A 15,946-nucleotide genomic window follows, 5' to 3' on the forward strand; every position below is an offset into this window, starting at 1 on the left:
CCGCTTGAATGCGTTCAACAACGTTCGGCCCCGAAAACAACAACTTCGGCACATCGAACTATATATGCAATTATCACTTGTTCAGAATCAATAGTCCTGAAAAATGTTCAACTTATCTGAGTCAAGGTAATATTCTAAGCACACACGAGGTATTGATGTTCCCCGATGGCCTTGAAAAAGTAAGATATCCTTGGATTGAAAATGCTTACCATGTCACGTTTTTTCCTAAACTGCAATCCATCTTGGGTAAAGGGCGCCCTCAAACATGACTTCATTTTTATTACTCGTGTGGAATTAAATATCCAATTGGACACACCATTGAATATACATGTAGTACCTGAATCGAGTCGCTGCTGTTCTTAAAACATATGCTACCAAAACAATAAATAACCATATGCTCATAATTTCTCTTTTCAAACGATTCTTATTCAAACGAACTTACAAGTTTAAACGCCGCGCGAAGGTCTTGCACACAGTTTTAATTAGTTGCCTTTTCGTAAACTTCTTGACAAGAGAATTACTTCAACACGTGGGTGCAAAACATACACAAATGCAAGAATGGAAAAGAAAAGATTGATTTTACACGTGAGCAACGTTCTTTGACGGCATGTTGATTACTTTAATGCATTTGAAACATTTTGCCCCCCCCCCCAAAAAAAAAATAAAATAAAAAATAATAATACCCCAGAACTCAGTCGCCCAAATATTACAATTTTGGAGTCACGCACCACCACGGCAGGATATAGGTAACTTATCAGACAATTATAATACGGTAAATAATTATTGGTTTCTTAAAGTTGTTTAGTTAACTGAGTGAATAAATCAAAGCCGGTTCGTGTTTTCGTTGATTTTTTGTTAATAGCTCATATTTTGTATCTACTAACTCATTTCCTGCTCTAATGAAGATGAGGATTAAGCATGTTTTATTGTAAACAGCTTTGCAAAATAAAGAACAGGTCACAATTTAATAAAGATAAGCACAATAACTTTCTGAGCACAGAAAATTGCTAAGCAAAAACAGGTAACCAGCCAAAATTCAACCAAGTTGTCATTGTTAAAACTTGTGGTAGGCTCTATAGCCCACAATAATTTGGTTTTGTTTTTTAGAAAAGAAATTTGGCAAGCTTTGCTTCTAAAATATGCGCCAGGTCCCAATTTTAAAGAGCTGCTTATGATATTGCTTTTTAAAAGAGTTTCTGAAACCAAAAATATGCAGGATACCAGTCAGAGGTCATAACAATTTAAGATCATATTGGCTGATGACCTGTTTCTGGAGAGCATAATTTTGTTGTGGTGTAGCTACTTTTTACGCATGAGCTGCTCAATGTGCTAAAGCTTAAATAGATGTAAATTAAGATGGTAAAAATAATATTAACTTTGATTTTACCCATATACACCGATGTATACCCAAGTGGGCTACTTTACTTTGCTTACACACATCAGTGTTTATGGGTAAAACCAAAATTAATTAATAGTCTTTATCCCAAAGCAAATTTACATTTATTTAATTGGTGTGGTACCCGCTGCAGCTAAAATACATAATTCAATCTGCCTCTATAACCACCGGGCAATCTCGGATGTCTAGTTGGTAAGACACTGCTCTAGAATTGCAAAGGTCGTGGGTTCGAATCCCACCCAAGTGTTATGCCTATTTTTTTTTTCACAGAGCTCGGGAAAGTGTTGAGTATAAAATCTTAACACACATCAGTGTATACAGGTAAAACCAAAATTAATGTCCAAAAACTTGCTAAGAACACAAAAACAAAATTGTACAAAGAATGACGTTACCAGCCAAAGGATACTGTGTTAAATGTTTAGGCGTTTATGTTTAAGCTGAAATGAAACTGGGCCCAGATGCTAAGCATGATACCTTCATCATATAAAAATCTCAACATGGCGACGAAATAGTTCCCCTCTGTGGATCTTTGTTTCTTTGTAATTCTTTCATCTAAATATTTCAGGTAGTAAAACCAAATAGTCCCCAAATAATTAAACACTATACAAACATAACAAAACAAAAAAATCTGGACTAATTTGCCCTGAAAGGCAGAGGACACGATTAGTAATATTACTCAAAATAATATTTAACATAAAACATTACTTGCTAACGAGCAATGGGGAGCTGTTAATAGTATAAAACATTGTGAGAAACGGCTCTAAAGTAACATAGTTTTCGAGAAGGAAGTAAATTTTCAGGAATTTTATTAGGAGACCTCAGAATTAGATTTTTGAGGTCTCGAAATCAAGCATCTGAAACCACACAAATTCGTGTGACAAGGTTTTGTTTTCTGTCATTATTATCTCGCAACTTTGAAGACCAATTGAGCTCAAATTTTCACAGGTTTGTTACTTTATGCATATGTTGAGATACATCAAGTGAGAGGACTAATCTTCAGTGTCTTTAAACAGGCAATATTTGTTCATAGAGTTTATGATTATACAGCATTTCAAATTGCACTCTAAAGTGGAGGAATTTAAAAGTTAGTTTTAAGGAATCATTGTAATTAGGAACAAATCCATTTTAATATTTAAATACAGAGCATTTAAAAGTTCAAATGAAAGATTCAATTTTGAATCTAAAATGGTTGCTCCCAAATTTCAACCCTTTGGATTAACTTTTTAAATCCCTCCCATATATAATAGAGTATGTTAGGCTAAAATCTATCGGACACTGTGTACACCTTTGGTAATTCTCACTTAGTGTTGGGCTCAGTTTGTCATCGAAATTGCAAGAGAATAATGACAGGAAAAAACACCCTTGTTGCACAACTTTGTGTGCTTTCAGATTCAAAATAAAAGGCTTCAGTTGAAGCCTATTATTATGTGAGTGAGAAATGACCTCTTTCTCGAAAACCACATTATCTCAGAGGGAGGCGTTGTTACGTTTTCGTGGCAACAATTATTTAGCATAATTACCAATCGTGTCCAGTACCTTTAAGAGTCTTTTTTTTTCTTTCGACAAAAATGTGTTTATCTGTTTGGCCAATTACACTCCTGGTATAATCAATCAACAAATGGCTATGTGACTACAAATAATTATGATTTTGCAGTGTATGTTTGATAAATGTTTACATCAATTAATGAATTGTTGGTTAAAAAGTTCAAATTTCCATAGAATTGATATCTTTGTCATGTTTACAACAGTTGATCTCTGTCTCGGCTGCTATTTTTCTCTCGACAGTAACAGAAGATGGAGACTAAAACAATGAATCCAACACCGGACCCGATTGCGATACCGACAATCTGTCCAGTTGAAAAGGCCTCTGAAAAAAAAAACAGATCAAGAATTTACAAAAGATATTATGCATTTTGTCTGATATAAAAATCTGTTGGGGTTGAACAAAGACAATTTTACTAGAGCAAGATTTAAACCTGCGATCTCAAGGTCAATGTGACAGTGTCATATGGAAATCTGTCCACCAGATTTTCTGTCCCAAAATAATGAGGAACTTAACATGGACTGAATGAGGATGCTTCAAAAGAGGGCGCTATCAGAAGTGGGCGGACAAAATCACTGAATAACAAAATCTCCAGCCAAACCGGCACTCTACCAACTGGGCTACCAGCTGTAACTGCGTATAGCCAGGATGACACCAAGGAAGCAGTAGAAAAGTGATCACCTTTAAAGGCAGTGGACATTATTGGTAATTACTCAAAATAATTATTAGCATAAAACCTTTCTTGATTATGAGTAATGGGGAGAGGTTGATAGTATAAAACATTGTGAGAAACACTCTGAAGTGACGTAGTTTTCGAGAAAGAAGTTATTTTCCATGAATTTGATTTCGAGACCTCAGATTTAGAATTTGAGGTCTCGAAATCAAGCATCTGAAAGCGCACAACTTCATGCGACATGATTGTTTTTATCTTTCATTATTATCTTGCAACTTCGACGACCAATTGAGCTCAAATTTTCACAGGTTTGTTATTTTATGCATTTGTTGAGATACACCAACTGTGAAGACTAGTCTTTGACAGTTACCAGTAGTGTCCAGTGTCTTTACAGGAAGTAATTTTTTTCTTCAAACTTACTAAGTAAAATTTTAAAATAACTTGGGACAGAACAAAGAATTTTGCCTATAGTCAGTTTCCCTTGTGATTTATTACTTGATATTATACATCCTTATAATGTTTGTGATCATATCTCTACCTGTTTATCCCTGCGCTATCTGCTTATTAGTGTGTTTGGCATTAATGTTTATTTACATAATTATGTCATACCACTGTATGTTTTCAAAACTCTTAGCGTTTTTTTTCTTCAGGCAGTGGTTATCAAAACAAGTTAGAAGCTTCATATTCCTTATTTTTGTGTAATTCCATATATTTATGTACGATAAAAAGTCACTTACGTTCCGGTTCTGGAGGGTGAGTGAATCCTAGAGTTGGTGTTGATGTTGTTGAGGGCGGTATATCTCCTACGAAAGAAAATAGTAGGATCATACATTGCATTAAAAAATAATGTAGAAGCTGTTTAAGGGCACTGGACACTATGGTTAATTATTACTCAAATCAATTGTTAGCATAAAAAAACTCACCTAGTAATGAGCAACACAGAGCTGTTGATGGTATAAAAACATTGTGAGAAACGGCTCCCACTGAAGTAACGTAATTTTTGAGAAGGAGTTAATTTCACACTCAAATAATAAAACACTTCAGCTGAAGTCTTTTATTATGCCTCTTGTAACTTCGATGACCAATTTAGCCAAAATTTTGACAGGTTTGTTAGTTTATGCATGTTTGGATATACACCAAATGAGAATACTGGGCCCAATTTCATAGACCTGTTTAAGCACAAAATTTTGCTTAAGCAAAATAATCCTTGCTTAGTAAAATCAGATTACTGGCCAAGATTCCATTAAGTTGTTATGCTAAGTAAACAACAGCTAAATACCAGTCACAAGCAATGTATATGGCATGAAATTTTTGCCAGTAACATGTGAAAAATAAGCAAGCTATTTTCGTGCTTAAGCAAAATTTTTGCTGAAGCAGCTCTATGAAATTGGCCCCTGGTCTCTGACAATTCCGAAACGTATCCAGTGCCTTTAAGTATGAAAACCTACAGGAAATACAATAAGAACTGTCAATAGAGATAGACAAAACCTGAAAACAAATTTGGATTTGAGCTTTTTTGGTGTGGACAAGATTTAGCTAGAAGTTGGTGAAAATGTGTCCAAATTTACTACGATATTAAAAAAAATGGTGTCCAAATTGCTCACTTATACAAATCAAATTAAATCCCTGTAAAAAAACTTAAAGGAATTGTAAGCAAAATACAATCGATGCTGGACTAGCACTACTTCTGCGCAGTGATCTTACATTGGCACACACTGGCATGCATAGAACCCAGCACCCCTTGGAAAAATAAGTTCTCGCAGGCATATAACATATTTATTTTGTTGCCTAAAAATTACTTTGTTGCCTAAAAATATTTCGACCTTTTTGTCTATAGCCCTCAAAACTTGACAAACAAATTGGACTAAAAAATGTCTTTGTCCTACAGTACGACACTTCAGACAAAACTATTTCCCAGTATTATGGTTTTTACATCACAATTTGAATGATTTAGTTTGGGGTTGCTACTGAGTGACAACTGAATAGGGCAGAATGTGCAAACAAAATAATCACCATAGCAAAATGAATCAAACATCTGTTTATTGGTACCTGGACCGTCCACCACCCAAACCCTCAAATTACTCTCCAAATGCCTGGTGAAATAGTCTCCATTTTACTGTATGTGGTGGTTAGTGTGAGGTTCTTGTTTAATTTTATTTTAGGCCGTCATGTCCTTTTTAATTAATCCATTTCCCATTTACAGTACAGTGTGGTGTTTCTTTAGTAAGTGTGGTTCTGTTATTGTTTTATAAGCGAGGGTGCAATCTGTTTTTTCTTATAATAATTATTCTTTATTTTTTTTGTGCTTTATTTAAGGTGTACTTTATAAATATTGTATAGGCTATGTCATGTCTATTTGTAACTATTGAAATGACTGTATAATTTGACCTTCAGGTCACAATTATTTTTTCAAATTCAAATTCAAAATTCAATCTAATTCAATATTTATTTGTAGACCAACCCCCTTGCAATTCCCAACTGATTGTCCTAGTCCTTCCACACAAAACTACACAATGTCTTTCATCACACGAATAATAACTGTTGAAAACTTACCACGAGGGGCCTGGCAAATGTAGCCAGCCCTCACAAAGCAATCTGTGTTTTTCCAAACACCGTATCCCTCGGCGGCCATCTGTACACAGATTTCTCCTGTTATGGGCATGGAGGGTTGATCACCGCCCCAGTTTGTATAATCCACAGGTGAACCATCAGCCCAAGTGAATTCTGATTTAAAACAAGAAACAAAGTGAAGTGAAATAAGTTCCAAAAAGCTTAACACTATCAAAAGATGCTGTAAGTTTGTATCACCATTAGTTTTAAGAGTGATTAACAAACCTATGCCCAATTTCATAAAGCTGCTTAAGCAGAATATTTTGCTTAACGATTGTCTGCTTAGCAGAAATGAGCAGGATACCAGTCACAAATTGTACATGTGACATTGTGGTTTGGCTGGTAGCCATATCTTGTTAAGCATAATTTTGTTGTGTTAAGCTACTTTTTGTGCTTTATAGCAGCTCTATCAAACTTGGCCCGAAACCTTCCCTTTAAAGCCATTGGACCCTTTCGGTACAAAAAAAAATAAAAAAAAATCACAGATTTACAAACAATTTACAGGGTTTACAGATGGTAATGGTGAAAGACTTCTCTTGAAATATTATTCCATGAAATGCTTTACTTTTTGAGAAAACAGTAAAACAATATAAATTCTCGTTAACAAGAATTACGGATTTGTTATGAACACATGTCATGACACGGCAAATCGCGCGAAAACAGGAGTGGGTTTTCCCGTTATTTTCTCCCGACTCCGATGTCCGATTGAGCCTTAATTTCCACAGGATTGTTATTTTATATATAAGTTGTGATACACAAGTGTGGGACTTGGACAATACTGTTTACCGAAAGTGTATAATGGCTTTAATTGCTATTATTAAAGTAAAGTGTATGTCACAATACAAATTAAGTTGGTGAAACTGACAACTCATCTTAAAATGAATCGTAGTGCTTTGTTAAATTAACCACTGGTTTTGTAGGCGTGGGTAGTAGAGGCATAATTAAAACAATGTTCATTGGTTTGCGGTAATTGTGTTAATCTACTTTGCTGAGTAGACTATGTGCTTTTGAGAACAATTGTCTTGCTATTTATTCTAATGCTGCAGAGTAGATTTCGGAATTCAGGAGACTTCTCAGTTCTGAAAAGAACTGTCCTGCCTTTTAAATACTACCTGGGTGGAAGGTAGAAAATTGGTCAGGACTTCTACTTTCGCTTAGTGGATTCAGTGGACTTCTCTTTGTTAACTTCACTGCCATATTGTACGTTCTTAATTGGTCTCAATGTTTTGACTAGCTTGCTCTAGTCATTGTCAGGAGACTGTCTTGATTAAAAAAGTTGAGGGAGCAATTTGAGTATTATTCTTTCGTAGAACGATGTGATTAAGTAATAAACTTATCATTTACATTTATTTGAATCCTACAATCAAGTGTTACAATGAAGAGATGGATTGATTGGTTGTTTATACTTACCACCATTCTGATAGACCAAACCTAGCCACACATTCTCTACTCCGAGCTGATTGAGTGCGTTACTCCTCAGAATATTGTTAAACACAGAGTCATGTACACTCGCGGGGAAGGTATTAGGCCCCATTGCCCTGCAGAAAGCCATCCCCTCAACATAACTAACTGATGTCACCTCGGTATCGAAGAACAAGCAAGTGTCTCCTATTAACGACCAGCCGGCCTGACAATGGCCTGATGGTGGTTGGGGAGCACTTGGCTTCGGTGCTATCAATAAAGAAACGAGAAAAAAGAAAAGGAAAAAAAAAACAGCATGAAGAATCTAGGCGTTTTCTGCAGATCCATCTAAAAAAAATCGCTTGCTTCAAAAACACTGTGATAACCTGTGTAGTTCCATAAACAAATATCCATGACAACCATAAGTATATATTGCTTTAAAGGCACTGGACACCTTTGGTAATGTCAAAGGCCAGTATTCTCCCTAGATGTATCCCAAAATATGTATAAAATAACCTGTGAAAACTTGGGCTTGATTTGATGGGCTTTATCTTGTTTGCACAACTTTGTGTGCTTTCAGATGCATAATAAAAGGCTTCAGGCCTGAAGTATTTTATTAATTGAGTGAGAAATTAACTCTTTCTCAAAAAGTACATTACTTCAGATGGAGCCGTTTTTCATAATGTTTTATACTATTAAAAGCTCTCCATCGCTCGTTACCAAGTAAGTTTTTATGCTAACAATTATTTTGAGTGTCCAGTGCCTTTAAACACTTAGCAGTATTGCGTCTTGGCGCTGTAAACTGCAAACAGGGCCACAGTTATAAACCATACAATACAAACCACAGTGAAAATTGAAGAGAAAAACAAGTAGGAATTGATCCTCAATTTTCTTAAAGCAGGCTAGACCAGTGGGTAGGAAAAGACATGGGCGACAAGAACTTATTTTTTAAGTGGTGTGTCATGGCTGCGTGACTTAGGGCACCAGACTCAAGTTTTGGTGTTCCTGTCAGCAGAGTTTGGGTTTGAGTCCCAGTTGAGACAATTATTGTGTCCTCGATCAAGTTATCATAATTGCTTCGTCCTTTTAAGCGATAGCTTCAATGAACTAGGGCTGGTAATGTATGTAAAAGAGCCACAAACAGTTATCGTGATAGAGGTTATACCCCAGCAGTAAAAAGAGAAAAGTAATTTCTCACGCAACCTTTCCTCAAGCTTGTGAGCTACATGGATTAATTTCAATTATGATGCATCCCTGGTTTCATTGCCAGAAATATATAGTAATTATAACAGCTCACCTTAACTGTTACTTCCTCAGATGAAGCATTTTTGAATTGTTTTACACAACCTAATAGTTCATCTACATCATTTTCATACCATATTGGACCGCTGGGCGTTAAATTTCAGTGTTGTTTAACACTGAGATGGCTTTGAGCGTGTAGCGAAGACCTACCTTGATTTATTTTACAAACTGCCCCGTACGCATCATAGCAGCCGACGTTACGCCATCCCTGTGTGCTGGAAATAACACATCTGTTTACATCGCTTGAGCTCGCTGGGTAACCAACACCCCATCCAGTGTACACCACAGGCCAGTCATCGATCCACTCAAACTGATCATTTTCCTGTTTAATATGAAAGCTCGATATGCTGTTATTTATAACAATAACAATAATAATGACACTAATATTTAAAATTATATCAAGCACACAAACCCACAAAAGTGCATAATACATAAGCCAACATATCACAAAGGTACTGGACCCTATTGGTTACTCTAAATCAGTGAGTGTTTTATTAATTTTTATTAAATCAAAGTCGAACAAAATGCATAATAATTTGTTTTACTATTTTCTCAGGAACAAGATCACCGATTCGTCTCAAACCTCTACAGGTTTGTCATTTATGTGTTTGGTGGATTACATAAAGTGTTTGGCTAGCAAAAAAACAATTCTGAAATGTTCCTCTAAGTGCACTTACCCCTCTGGTCAATCCAATCCATGCCGTCTCAATGTTATAATACACCATAAGCATCTCTATGAAAGCCTGCTCATACCCATCAGCAACAGACGCCAGCGTGGCACCGTCCTCCTCGCATTTATCCCTTGCCGTTCCGTGTGTACTGGCCACCTGGGCGACTTTGAAGCAATTACCCTCGTAGACTATGTACTCTGAATTGCTTGGACATAGCTCGAATGGAAGGTCTTCTGGTGTGATGGATTCATCTGGAGACAAAGTTTATCAGTGAGAACAGTGGCATTAAAGGCAGTGGACACTATTGGTAATTACCAAAAAAATTATGAGCATAAAACCTTTCTTGGTGACGAGTAATGGGGAGAGGCTGATGGTATAAAACATTGTGAGAAACAGCTTCCTCTGAAGTGCCATAGTTTTTTAAAAAGAAGTAATTTTCCACGAATTTGATTTCGAGACCTCAGATTTAGAACTTGAGGTCTCGAAATCAACCATCTAAACGCACTCAACTTGATGACAAGGGTGTTTTCTTCTTTCATTATTATCTCGCAACTTTGATGACTGATTGAGCTCAAATTTTCACAGGTTTGTTATTTTATGCATACATTGAGATACACCAACTGTGAAGGCTAGTCTTTGACAGTTACCAATAGTGTCCACTGCCTTTAAATGTTGAGGGGATTTCACAAGAGGTATCGTATTTTCAAGAGTTGTGTTAGCCTTGACTCATATTGCCTTGTCTGCTTCTTTTGTCCTTTTACGGTTCCTCGGTTGTATATTTTTTGGCCATAGGTTAGGAAACAAAAGCATTCTGCTACACCTAAATGTGGTCGTTTATCTGCAGACTACTATTAAATCATTTCAAACCTCATGCTACATGTATCTTACCTTTTCTTTTAAAAATGTTGTCTCCTTTTTATCAGAAATGGGGTTGATTTACTCTGGGTCCGCCTGACGCTTATTATTTTGTATTTTATTCTGTTGTAATATGACTGCTTGTAATGCAATGTTTTTACTAAATACTTGTTACTTTTTTAACTGTTGGGTATTTAAAAAAAAAACATATTGCTATTTTTGCTCATGTTTTTTAATCCTGCATTTTAATGTTTTTCTAAACTGTACATCGCTTTGAAACAGTGTTAAAGCGCTTTATAAATGCATTTAAGTTAAGTTAAGTTCTTACTTAGACAATTTCAACTAATTATGTGCATTATTGTAGTGAATAACAGGATTGAAATACATGTTACTGAATACAAGAGGCACCCCTCTAGAATAAAACATTTTCCATCAAATGTTCAAATTGTTTGAATAAAGAACCTTGTTCTTACTCATCCTGAGATGAATTTGCTTTTTAAACAAGGCCCAATTTCAAAGAGCTACGCAGAAAATTGTATTAATAATTTAAATGGGAGTTTAATCAGGTGAGGTTGCGGTAGCACCATGTGTAAAGCTAAATGCGACACAAATTTGGACATCACAAATTCGCAACAAATATTTCGCCACAGTTGATTTGTGTTCAACTCCTACGAGATATTCACAGTGAAAACAGGGCTGTGTGACGTCAAAAATCGGAAGTATGAACTGGGCTTTATGCTGAACTCCTGCGAAACATTTGCTGCGAAAACAACCCTGTGACGTCACAATTTGTATCGCATTTGCATTTACAGGAAGTATGAATGGAGCTTTAATCTCTTTTAAAGGAACATTACGGAACTGGTTTTTGCTAACAAAACAGGTGCTGGCAGTGTAAGTCGTTTGTAATCCACCATTTTATACATAAACTGACAGACCTGTAGAAGTTTGAGATCGATCTGCCATCTGGGTCACAAGAGGATAAATAAAAATGAATAAAACGTTCGAAATTAGATTATTTATTTCTCATCAAATATGACTTTCCAAGGGATAATTTCTACAATCATCATCATTAGAACATGTACGTTTTATGTAAATCTGTGATCTTCACGATTTTTGTTTCTTACCAATTCTGTAATGTTCCTTTAAGATATTGGTTCTGAGAAGAACCAGTGTATGACATCTCAACGTTGCCTGTAAATTTCTTCTTGAACACCCCTTCCCTAAAGTGCTTACCGAGGGCTTTCTGACAAACAAATCCATTCATTTTGGTACAATCCACATCGTTCCACTTGCCAGCATAGTTCGGATTGTTGACCATTTCAGCACAATAGTCTATCTAATTATTAACAAGGAAAGAAAAAATATCAAGAATTAAATTCCTAAATACCTGCATTCTCATCCTATATTGGCCTATCCAAAGTTGTTTTGAACGCTTGAGGGAGTGTGGGAACCAGAATTACTTGAGAGTAAAAATAATAATAACCAGTTTTTTATAGCGCTTTTCACACCCGAAGGGTGTCTCAAAGCGCTTCCAATATTATAACCCCTGGTCACCATACCCCTTAATTCATTCCTTAAAGCCATTACGGTATACACTTTCGATACAGAAAAGAAGAAAAAAAGTTCACAGATTTACAAATAATTTACAGGGTTTACAGAAGGTAATGGTGAAAGACTTCTCTTGAAATATTATTCTATGAAATGCTTTACTTTTTGAGAAAACATTAAAAAAACATTATCAGTTCTCGATCGCGAGAATTACAGATTTATTGTAAACAGATGTCATGACACACGGCGAAACGTGCGTAACAAGAGTGGGTTTTGGGATGCAAAATAATTAGAAGTTGAAAGCACCCTCATATGGGTCAAAAGTACAGTCAATTAATGTTTGTCATTTTCTCAATATAAGTGTCATTAAAATAACATCTCATGAAATTTTGATGAGATAGATCATGTTGAAAACTGCTCTTTCCAAACCAAGTGCTGACCCGAGTTTGTAGGCAAACTCTAAGTCTGCTTAAAGGGACATGTTGCCTGGGATCGTGCAAGTTGGTCTATGAAAAGCATTTGAAACTGTTTGTTATAGAATGCATATTTTTAGAAAGGTATTTTAAAAGTAGAATAAAATGATCAAATCAAATATCACTCAAAATTCTGTGGTTTTCCTTTTTCTTGGCGAACTTATACAGTCGGCCATTTTATGAAGTCAAAAACTTGACTCCACATAATGGCATGCTGTGTTTAAGTTCACAATATTTAAGAAAAACCATACAATTTTGAGGCATATTTGTGTGGATCATTATGAATTGAATTGAAATTGAAAAAAAAAAAAAAATCTTGATACCGAGAATTACGGATGTAACACATGTCATGACACGACGAAACATGCGGAAACAAGGGTGGGTTTTCCCGCTATTTTCTCCCGACTCCGATGACCGATTGAGCCGAAGTTTTCACAGGTTTGTAATTTTATATATAAGTTCTAATACACAAAGTGTGTGCCTTTGGACAATACTGTTACCGAAAATGTCCAATGGCTTTAAAGGGCTCTTTTAATAAAAACAAAAGCAAAACCTAAAAAAAAGTTTTTGGTTCTAAATAATTCTTCATAGATTATACCTTGACGCCATCCTGTTGTTGTGGTCCATTAGGTTCCCCTAATGCCCAGTTAGTGTAGCTCGATGTTGCCCCATCAGACCAGTAGTACTGCTGGAACTCTCCGAACCGACTCAGACCAATCCAAACATTACCTTGCAGGTTTTTCAAGACGGAACTGAGGAGAGCTTAGAAAGGAAATGATGTAAAAAAAATTGTTAAAGTCACAGGCCAACAAATCTGTCTGTTTAGCTGAATGGTTCTGTGGCAAAAACGTCGTATTAAAGATGCTATGTCAGATTTTTTGCCCCAAACATTAAAAAATAGACTTTTTGCTTCCGCCCTAACGAAAAAAAGTTTTACTTTTAATGGTCAGGAACCATGACAAAAATTTAAAATGTTTCTTATAAAACACATAAGAGTTGGTCACGTGATTGTCGGGATCCCGACAAAAACTTATTTTGAGCACTTTATTTCACTGCGACTAATAATTGGCGGACTATTTCAAGCAATGGCTCAAATGAAGGCTTGTAACTTTCTCGACCCCCATCAAAATACCTATTGAATTTTAAATCAAAGTTTTTGGGTCAAATCGGCCAAAAATCTGACAAGGCATCTTTAAAGACAACCATATACCAGAAAACACTGGGGCAAACACCTCCCCCTAAAGACAAGTGTACTGGGTTCTTTTAAGTGACACAAAACAAGAAGTCTATAGCTTTGCACCCCTCCGAAGGATGAAGAGATAATGGCAAAGTGTCTAAGTGCTTTAAGAACACAACTGGGCTAAAACCATAGAGTTATATATAAGATCTAGAGGGCGCACGAGTGATGCTTCGTGCACAAACGCCACGGGACCGCAAGATGACAAGCGCATCATTCTGCACGCGCGTTGAATATGAAATACACGTTTGAGTTTTTTTTTCATTGAACGCTCCCGCGATGCTGTTTGTTCAACTTACAAAATGGCCGCCTGCACGCATGCCGCGGCGCATATATAGGCCAGTGCGCCCTCTAGTTCTTATATATAACTCTATGGCTAAAACCTATAGACGATGTGACCTATGTTTACATTAAAACCGCCCTCTGTTGAAAAAACACTGTATACGTCATGTTTCGCCGGACAAAAAGACACTGTAGTCATGGTAAGATGCATACACTTTCTAGCTGGCTGCCAAAACACAAAGGTTTTGCCCGGCGGTATGTGCGCGAACCATGTTATGGTTTTCGTGTGACGTCAGAGGTCACATCGTCTAAATATACTTTGGTATTAAAAACACCAGAGCTTAAGTCAGTGCTCAAATCCATTCGCCCAAGACATGCCACCAAATGCATGTGGTCCAGTGTACAATTTGAGCCCTGACTGACTGTAATAATAATAATATTAATAGTAATAATAATAACAATAATATAAAAAAAAACATTCTTATATAGCGCATATCACCGTCAGGTCCCTATGCGCTGTAAAAGGAAATCAACAATTATTGTACAAAGTAAACAGATATGTTTTTAACCAGGTTTTGAATTGTTCTGATGTCGCAGCTTGTTTAAAGGCAGTGGACACTATTGGTAATTACTCAAAATAATTATTAGCATTAAAACCTCACTTGGTAACGAGTAATGGGGAGCTGTTGATAGTATAAAACATTGTGAGAAACGGCTCTCTCTGAAGTGACTTAGTTTTCAAGAAAGAAGTAATTTTCCATGAATTTGATTTCAAGACCTCAAGTTTAGAATTTGAGGTCTTGAAATCAAGCATCAGAACGCACACAACTTCGTGTGACATGGGTGTTTTTTTCTTTCATTATTATCTCGCAACTTCGATGACCGATTGAGCTCAAATTTTTACAGGTTTGTTATTTTATGCATATGATGATATACAACAAGTGAGAAGACTGGTCTTTGACAATTACCAATAGTGTCCACTGTCTTTAACAACCTCTGGAAGACTGTTCCATAACTGAACTGCTGCATATTGGAAAGAGACTGTATGTTTTTTTTAATAATCCCCCAGGGATAACATTTTATTGCTCTTTAGTCAAACATACATTTCATAGAAAATAAAACAAAACAACATATGTTACGGCAAAATGATAAATCGAGTTAAACTATTACAGTAGGTCACAGGGTGCAAAATACTTGTTCCATTTTGCATTAAACATTTTGAGAAGTACCATTGAAAACTTAAAGGGAAGGTACACGCCCGTTTGGTAGTTATACTCAAAACAAATATTAACTTAAAAACTGACTTGACAACAAGCATTGGAGAGCTGTTGATAGTATAAAACATTGTGGGAACTATACTCCCTCTGAAGTAACGTAGTCTTTGAGAAAGAGGTAATTTCTCACTAAAATAAATGAAAGCACACAAATTCGTCCAACAAGGGAGTTTTTTCTTTCATAATTTTCTCGCAACTTCGATGACCGATTGAGCCCAAATTTTCACAGGCTCGTTATTTTATGCTTATGATGGGATACACCAAGTGAGAAGACTGGTCTTTGACAATTACCAAATGTGTACTTTCCCTTTAACAGATATAAATAGGGTTTTTCAGATGTTTTTAAAAAGCTACAATGCAATGACATCTGTCGTTCATTGTAAAAGTGTGAAAACGAGCTAGTAAAATAATAATGTTACATATAAGGAAGTTGAATTTGCTACTTTTGCTTACTACTGCGACTGCTTCTTACCTTGAACTCCATGATCATGGATTGCTGCCAAGTGACCACCATTAGCGAGACATTGAGAATGTGCCTGCATCCAAGTGTACTCATAGTCGGCGTATCGAAGGTCATAACAGCTGTATGCACAAACAAACAAGTAATGTATGGCATTAAAAAGACACAGTGCATGCTATCAGTGGTGCCTAAATTGTACAAAAAAGATGGCAGTTTAAAGG

The 15,946-nt window shown here is 36.1% G+C and overlaps 1 protein-coding gene across 1 annotated transcript in view; it reads right to left on the reverse strand.

Annotated features, from left to right (window-relative positions):
• Positions 1 to 422: 422 nt before the first annotated feature.
• Positions 423 to 15,946, reverse strand: part of LOC139937574 (macrophage mannose receptor 1-like) — a 44,487-nt gene continuing 28,963 nt past the window's right edge. Inside the window, exons 22-30 of the mRNA XM_071932779.1 lie at positions 15,738 to 15,847; positions 13,071 to 13,234; positions 11,685 to 11,787; positions 9,603 to 9,847; positions 9,076 to 9,247; positions 7,633 to 7,893; positions 6,166 to 6,336; positions 4,350 to 4,415; positions 423 to 3,263 (exon numbers count right to left, since the gene is read on the reverse strand). Coding sequence (XP_071788880.1) covers positions 3,136 to 3,263; positions 4,350 to 4,415; positions 6,166 to 6,336; positions 7,633 to 7,893; positions 9,076 to 9,247; positions 9,603 to 9,847; positions 11,685 to 11,787; positions 13,071 to 13,234; positions 15,738 to 15,847 — 1,420 coding nt within the window. The 3' untranslated portion in view covers positions 423 to 3,135. The remainder of the gene's footprint in view (positions 3,264 to 4,349; positions 4,416 to 6,165; positions 6,337 to 7,632; positions 7,894 to 9,075; positions 9,248 to 9,602; positions 9,848 to 11,684; positions 11,788 to 13,070; positions 13,235 to 15,737; positions 15,848 to 15,946) is intronic.

This window comes from Asterias amurensis, chromosome 5, assembly GCF_032118995.1.
Source record: "Asterias amurensis chromosome 5, ASM3211899v1".
Taxonomy (NCBI): domain Eukaryota; kingdom Metazoa; phylum Echinodermata; class Asteroidea; order Forcipulatida; family Asteriidae; genus Asterias; species Asterias amurensis.